Raw genomic sequence first — 7,790 nt, 5'->3', positions numbered from 1 at the left:
GGCTGCCTGGCTCCTGATCCCTTTCAAGTTTTAAGAAACAAGTCAAGACCTTCTTGTTTTGACAGACCTTCAGCTGAACTGTCCCCTTGACAGACAGCATGATTACTCCAAAGTAAGCCCCACTGAGTTCAGTAGAACTTATTTCCAGGCCAGTGTGTAGAAGATTGAAGCCTGAGGTTGCTTCTCTGAGTGTGTGTTCCATTGAACTCAATAGGACTTACTTTCAAGTAGGCCTGCCTGGGATTGTGCTGTTAGCTCCAGTCTTGGTGGATTAGGCTTTCCTGTTTAGATTATGTTTTTTGCTGCTGTATGACGTCATATGCATTTCAGTACAACGTGAGCTACCAGTGTCTCCTGCGGCAGAACCAAGTCCTGCTCACGGCCCTGGAGGAGCTGCAGTCACGCTGTGCTGGCCTCAAGAAGGAGAACAGCCTGCTGGTGAGGAGCTATGGGGGGAACTGCACTGGCTGCACACACTCCCCAGTCACCAAGTGGTGCACTGGATTCCAACAAAGCAGCGCATAGTCAGAAAGGGGGCCATGAGGTGATTTGCAGTGTCACAAGGAACGCTGGGCTGCAGTTTGGGGTTCGTGAATTTTCCTGAGCTGGCTCAGAGTGTAGGAGAAACCAAACAGAACCTGTCCAAGCTCTGAGCCCCCACAGAGGCTGATGGAGGCTTTAAATGCCAAGGCGTTGGGGGGACGGGGGACTGCTGACCTCAAGTCTTTTGGTAGATAATCCAAACAGCTCTTTTTCTTCCACTTCACAGCCACTGTATCGCCTCTCTGCTTTGTTTTCTCACTTCTCCTGTTCTTTTTTGTGGGAGAACTTTCCAATGGTTAGTGCCCCATGGCTCAGGGTTGTCTGGTGCTCTGCCACCCTCAAGCTATTGCCCCCTAAGCAGCAACAGGGCCTGCTTTTCATTGTAAAGCCACCCCTGGGTGGGTGAATGTTGCCACTCTGTAAGCAAACATCATTGTAAGGAAATACCATAACAAGGGCCGTGCTGGATCAGAACGAAGGTCCCTCTACTCCAGCATGCTGACTCCAACAGTGGCCAGCCATATGTTTGCAGGTAGTCCACAGGCAGGAGTAGCCCTTGCCTGTGGCTGTTCCCCAGCAACTGATACCTGGGGTAGACTGCCTCTGAACGTGGAGGTTCCTTCCAATCATTCTGGTTAGTAGCCATTGGATCGACTCCAGGCCTTGGTTTTGACCCAAATATGGGCTGGAACATGCCCATGAAAACATTGATTTCTTCCTTCAGGGCCAGGAGGTGCCCAGTCTGTCTCTGAGCCCAAGCCGCTGACAGAGCTCACCTCTGCCATGACTGCCTGACTCCCTTTCAAAAAGCTGTTTCAGCTGGTGCTCAGCCATGCCAGCCGTGTTTGGGGGAGCTGACGTCTGAACAGGTTGCAGAGCTCTGGTGGCTCCTGTCTGCTAGTGACACTTGTCTGCCAACAATCCTGATCCTTCTGCCAACACCGCCTTGCTCCCCCTGCCCAAGGAAAGACAAAGGAGCTTTCTGCCTGTCTACCTTTGTGGTTCTCACAATCAGTCTCCAAAGCAAAAAATGTCCTTAAGAGGAACACAAACCTCTTCCCCTTTTTTTGGTTCCTCAGCGCAAAAGCTGCTTCCCAGAGACCCAAGAGAAGGTCAGGCATTTGAAAAGGAAAAATGCGGAACTGGCTGTCATTGCCAAGCGCCTGGAGGAGAGAGCCCGGAAACTCCAGGAGGCCAACCTGAAAGTGGTGAGTGTGGCACTAGCAAGGGAGAGAGGGGTGTGGCCTGGCCTCTTCCACCCTCCCTGCCAGGAATCTCATGCAGGTGGTCTGACTGTCTTGACAGCCAGACGTGGGATGTGGCTCATGGGTTGTTCTCTCTCCAATGCAGGTCAATGCACCAGTCGCAGTGAAGGGCTCCTGTGCAGGACTCTGCAAGAAGGCATTGGCTCGCCAACGGGCAACAGACTTGCAGGAGCAGGCCAGCGTGCTCCTGGAGAAGGACAAGCAGATCAGCAGCCTGCAGCAGGAGTGCCATGAGCTGCAAGCCAAAGTCATGGCTGGGAAGGTGGGCCTTGGAGCCGCATTCTCATACACAGTAGGCAAAGTTGCAGACTCTTGTCTGGGCTGCACCACTCCAGGCTGGCAGCTCCACCATACAGGCACATTCTTTCTGCACACAAAGCAAGCACCTTAGGGGGGAAAGGGCTCCAGCACAGAGTCTTCTTTCTGACACCCTCATTTTCTTTGTGTGGGGAACGTCGGGGGTCTTTTTGGTGAGCGGGGCATTTCATAATACAAGCCATCACCTGCCACCTGAAGTGGTGTAGTCCAGACACAGATCTCCTACTGTTTCTGACTTTGAATCTAAGCGTATCCATCCTAGTTCTCATATTTTTTTCCCTGGCCTTCATCCTGCACTTCTGAGAATGGAACAAAAAGTAGCATGTGGACTCCCCCCCATCCTTTTATCTCAGGGAAAATGAAAAGCTCCATTTTTGAATGGTTCCCACTTCCAGAGAGGAGCAGCCATGGGATTCTGTAGCAGCAGATGCAACAGAAAACTTTGCAGCACCTTCAAGACTAATCAGTGCATTCGGCAGAAGGTTGCATGGGGTGCAGTTTACTTCATCAGGTGCATGAAGTGGAATCCTCAGTGCGCAAATACGAGATCTAGACACACCTCCTGTGGTGCGAGGTGGAATCAAGGAGCCATGGGGTGGAAGAGGCCAGTTACCCAGTGCAGTGCAGTGCAGTGCAGTGAAATGTGCAGTGATGATTTGGAGCAGTGTCGTTGGTGCCTGTGGACAGCAGACCCCTGAGAAATTCCACCAGGCCCTTCCACAACTCCCCCCACCCGTCATCAGTCTGAGCCTGGATGAGCCAGTGGGCAGGCTTACATTCTGGATGCCGCAGTGCAACTCTAGGAGGGACTTCTAAGCCCCACTTTACACCAGAACCCCACCAACGGTGGCCTGCACCTTCAGGCTTCCAGCTTCCACCCAGAACATGGCATACCATCTGTCATGTTCTACAGCCAAGTTTTACAATGCAACTTCATTTGCTCCGACAGGGATTCCTACCTGCAGACTTTACAAGGGGATTTCCCACAATGACAACACTCACCAGAGCAGTGAGGTGGCAGATTGACAAGGTCAAGCACAGCCTTTCTGTCAGACAGATCCAAGATGGAAGCAACAGTGCCCCACTGCTTGTCACCGACAGCTCTGCAGTGTGTCCTCAGGCCAATGGCCGTGGGGCTTCCTCCTGGGCGACCTGTTCTTGCATTCATGCAGACTCTCAGCCTACAGCAGGCTGCATGACAGAGACTTGGGCAGAGGGACCAGACTTTCAGCTGAAGTCAGCTCTGTCTCCATCCCTAGTCTGACCACATGATCACAGCCGTCCCAGCAGGGGCTCATCCACCAGTGAGTGACATGCGGTCACTGGCACACGATGTCCTTCTGCTGCCCACGTGGGACAAATGGGTCACTCACTGTGCAAAAGGATCAATGCCCCAGATTGGACTTAAAACAGGGCAACACCCAGCAACCAGCAGGAGAAAATTTGGGCCTCCCAGGACATTCTGTTGCTAACCCAAGTCACCGTTTTACAACCAAGGGAGACTCCAGCAAGAAGCTGCCGAATTAGAATTTACTGTGCCAAGTAATTTGGTGCTATTCCATTTGGCATGATGAAGCTTTGCTGTCTCCCTACAAGGCAGAATAGCCAAGTGCACTGGATCTCCTTGCCTGTCTTCACACAAGAACAGTCACTCGCCACATTTCCCACATCCTGGGGCCGTTCGGTCTTTTCGTTCCTAGGCGGGGGCCTAACAGACCATCATCCTTTTGCTGCAGCATCTGCTTGAACTCTTCCTGCTGTTGCAAATCATGCCTGTCCAGTACGTAGTCCTGATCGCTGGCTGCACCTTTGGTCTCCCAGGGCGGCTGACCCCCCTTTAGAGTGTTTTTCTCCTTTCTCTCCCCGTTATGCACATATACACACCTGCTGCCCACTGAGGATTTCATGTCAAGCATCTGATGGAGAAGACTGCAGTCCTTGAAAGTGTCTGCTGGAAAAAAATTGGTTTGTCTTCAAGGTGGTCCAGGACTCCTGTTGCTTTGAAGGTTGCCACCTGAGAGCCTGCCAACCATTGGCTGTGCTTATGTGATGTTACAGAATGTTCGCAAACTCTCCAACTGCTTTGGGCTGCAGAGGAAATGCTGACAAAGACGGTCTGCTTTCTTCCTTGGCAACTGCTTTTCTCGTGTGTAATTTTATGCAGATTTTATTCATTGATTCAATTACCTGACTAACTGAATTATTTGAAAGAGTCATTATTATTAACAACAATAACAACCACCAGGTGCCTCTTCTCAGGAAGGTCCTCCTTGCCTGCCTCTCATGGACTTCCGTCACCTGCTGCGAGAGTCCCAGAAGGAGGTGCTGCGTCTCCAGAGGCAGATTGCACTGAAGAATTTCAAGGCGTCCCTGGGCGGCCAAGGGCCTGCAGGTGCTGCCTCGGCTTCCACAAGCTTGGGGTCACCTGTGCCAACCAGACCCACCTACTCCAATGGCCTTCCTCCATCAAGGGCCCCAAGGCAGCAAGAAGAGCTGTCCTCGACCAGGGAGGCCACCAGCCAGGTAACTGCTTGCTCTCAGGTTCCGGGGCCTTCCCATTTGCTGCCATTAAGCACATTCTCTTCTTTCTGTGTTCTGCCTTGCGCACTCCCTGCCTTGGTGGATCAGGCCTGCCTGCCTCTCAGTGGCTCTCGCCCTTTGCCTCTTATCCACCACACAGGCCCGTTCTGCAGGAGTGGTGTTGCACGTCCTGTGTTAAGGTGAAAAGAACAAAAAGACTTTGGGCACCGCAAAGGCTGGCAAAAGCTTCTGAGGACAAAAGCCTGCTTTGTCAGGAGGCCTCAGCTGGCACCTCTCTGCAGGAATGCGTGGCCTGCGAAACTGGCAGCAAAGGCCTTCAAGTCTGCACCGTTCCTGCGCAAGGCTCGGGCGCAGACTGCCGGGGGGCACCAAGACTCGCTCATGGGTGCATGGATGTTGAGGCTGCAGTGTGACTTCTCCCCAGAATTGCAGCTGTGATTCCCCCATCCCTGCGCCTGGCACTTTGCAGGGCGCCAGTCCTTGCTCTGAGGGGCTCACAATCTAAAAGCCAGGAGAGACGGGGGGGGGGGGGAGTTTCTCATTACAGACACTACTGTGTGTGACATTATAATACGGATGTGATTATTACTTCAAGGAACAATCACAGGACTAATCCTGATCTTATTGACTAATGGGAAACAGTGGCATAGCTAGAGGGGGTGCAAAGCACGAAGTTTTGCAGGGAGCCTTCCCCAGCGTGCAAAGAGCCCCTCCCCCGTCCTTCGGAGCCATTCTGGCTTTGGCTGCCCCTCCCAGCATGGCCCCAGAGGGGAGGGGGCGCTTGCACGCCGCGGGGGAGCTCCCTGCGAAACTTCGTGCTCTGCCCCTCTAGCTACGTGCCAGGAGCCTTTTCCCTGCAGAACTGCGGGACCCGCAGAGCGGCGCAGGTCGTGGGCGGGGCGCCTTCTCTCGTCCGGGGGACGAGGCGCCTCTGGGGCGGGCTGGAGGGCCCGGCAGGTCCCAGGCGCTGCAGCGGAGGGGACGAGCCCGGCCCACCTCCCCGGTCCCGCCTCCTGCTCGTCAATCCGCCCCGGAGCTGTCCTTGGTGCTGAAGCGGAGGCGCCGCCGGCCAGCAGGTAGGGGGCAGGCAGGCAGGCAGGCGAGAGCGCGGGCCGGGCCCCTGGCAGCCGTGCCTCCGGCGGGGCCCTGCCCAGGCGCCCGGCCTCCAGTTTCCTTCCCCACAGCCAGGAAGGGCCGAACCTTCCCCCCAGCCCAACCCAGGCCCCCCACAGCCTGCACGCAGCCTCCTGCTGGGGAGGGGGGGATGCCAGCTGTCCAGCAAAGGAGGGCGTGTGGCCTTGGTGGGAAAACCAGCGCAGGGGCCGAGCCCGCTTTGCGTGTGGACGAGACCAGGGCCAGTCCCTGCTGCGGGCATTTCGGCTTGAAAGGACCTCCGGCTGGGGGCGAGAGGGGCCAGTGGCGGGCCGGCTGGAGCAGCTTTGTGCGTTCAGACAGGAAGGGAGCCAGTCCTTCGCGGATACCAGGGAAGGCGCTTCGCTTGTCGAAGGTGTCCCAGGCCCCGTCTCCATTTTGGGAGGGAGGGGGGAGTGAGTGCTAACCGGAGAGCAGCAACCAATCAGAGTGCAGTGGACGGATGGGCTGACCCACGGCAGCCTCATGTGCAGCGTTGCACACCTGAGAGCGGAAGGGGCCCGGGGGGTGGAGCAGAGCTTTGCCTGCACAAGTGTGTCAGTCGCTTCTCCGCAGCAGAGATGGTGAGGAAGACGCGGACTGAAAACCCTGGAATTTCTGCCTGCCGACGTGGACAGAGCGGCTGAGGCAGGGCCACTGTGTGGGAGATCCCAGTTTCAGGTCTCCAGTGGATGGGAAGGCTGGAGCAGAACTGCTGCCAGTCAGGGGGAGGCAGCCCTCAACCAGATGGACCCTGTAGGTGGAAGTTTTGTCCGTAGGTGCAAGTGTGTGCCTGTTGGGCAAAAAGGCAGGGTATAAATTAATAAAATAATAATAAAAAATAATAATAATTTTTGTTAATTAGGTGTCATCACAGAGAGGTTCCTGATCTCAGTCACAACTTGCCTGACTTCAGAGGGTGGGGGCACCCTGGATTAAGGCCGCATGCTGCCCACTCCCACCCTTTTCCTGGTGATGCCCCACCCTCTGCTCTTCCCAGTCCCAGGACTGGGAAAGGAAGAGAGGGGTGGAGTGAAGAGGGGTGGGCTGGAAAGTGCACTTACCTTCTGGTCTAGGGAGTGGGAGGAGGAGTAATGGAGGCAAGTGGGCTGCCACAGTGGGCACTCTCCTCACCAACTTCCGGCCAGAGCAGACCCTCAGACTGTGTTCTAGAGAACTGGCAGGTGCTCACAGGAGAAGCTCACCCACCCAGGTGCTGGTCCCGCTGTGCCTCACAGGAATGGCAGGCAAAGGGGCAAACTTCCAGCAGGCATGGGGACGGTGCTGACTGCTCTTCCTCTCCCTTGTGCCTGGCTGAGATTTCTCTCATTTCCAGACAGGCCCACAAGCACCTCCTCTGGTACACAGCCGTGATGAAGACACTGCCCTCCCCGCCAAGAAGGCCGAAGCAGTGACCCCGGAGATCAAGCAGCAAATCCAGCAGCTGGTGAGGTGTTTTGTGTTTTTAGATTAACACACATTTTAACCTCACTTTTGGGGTGTTCCTTCTCAAAGCAGACCTGCTGTTTTAGCCCCCAAATGGTTGTTGGCTCACTCCTGCTACTCGGCAGGTGCACTGCCTTGAACTAATTGGGGTTCCTGAGCATCCTCAGCATTCCAAGGCCTCAGAGGAAAGATGTGGCTGAGCCTCTCATGTGCTGAGCGAACACAGTGGTGTGAAAGGGCCCTGGGAATTGGAAATAGGGACTGAAGCTCCCTCACTCTGGAATTCACAGCCTGAATCTCTCATATAGGAAGAGCCCTGGCCAAGGGGATCCATCTAGCGCAGTATCTTGCTTCCTTCCTCTTCCTCATTGTGGCCAGCAGCTGCCTCTAGGAAGCCTCCAAGCAGAGCAGGAAAGCAACAGGCCTCCCGTATTGTTTGTTCCCAACAGCTGGTCCTCTGATGTAGACCGTCTCTGAACATGGAGGTTCCATGTTGCCGTCATGTGTCCACCTCCATGGATCTTTTTTTATCCCCCTTTAAAGTCA

General features: G+C 55.0%; 1 protein-coding gene across 1 annotated transcript in view; it reads left to right on the top strand.

Annotated features, from left to right (window-relative positions):
* The first annotated feature begins 309 nt into the window (after positions 1-309).
* TSPOAP1 (TSPO associated protein 1) overlaps positions 310-7,790 on the top strand; it is a 33,550-nt gene continuing 26,069 nt past the window's right edge. The window contains exons 1-6 of the mRNA XM_066636487.1: positions 310-438; positions 1,623-1,751; positions 1,894-2,070; positions 4,386-4,649; positions 5,500-6,174; positions 7,135-7,245. Of these exons, the coding sequence (XP_066492584.1) occupies positions 310-438; positions 1,623-1,751; positions 1,894-2,070; positions 4,386-4,649; positions 5,500-6,174; positions 7,135-7,245 (1,485 nt within the window). The remainder of the gene's footprint in view (positions 439-1,622; positions 1,752-1,893; positions 2,071-4,385; positions 4,650-5,499; positions 6,175-7,134; positions 7,246-7,790) is intronic.

Source organism: Tiliqua scincoides, chromosome 8, assembly GCF_035046505.1.
Source record: "Tiliqua scincoides isolate rTilSci1 chromosome 8, rTilSci1.hap2, whole genome shotgun sequence".
NCBI classification, from domain to species: domain Eukaryota; kingdom Metazoa; phylum Chordata; class Lepidosauria; order Squamata; family Scincidae; genus Tiliqua; species Tiliqua scincoides.
The sequence above is the reverse complement of the archived record's forward strand: the minus strand, read 5'-3'. Positions and strand labels throughout refer to the sequence as shown.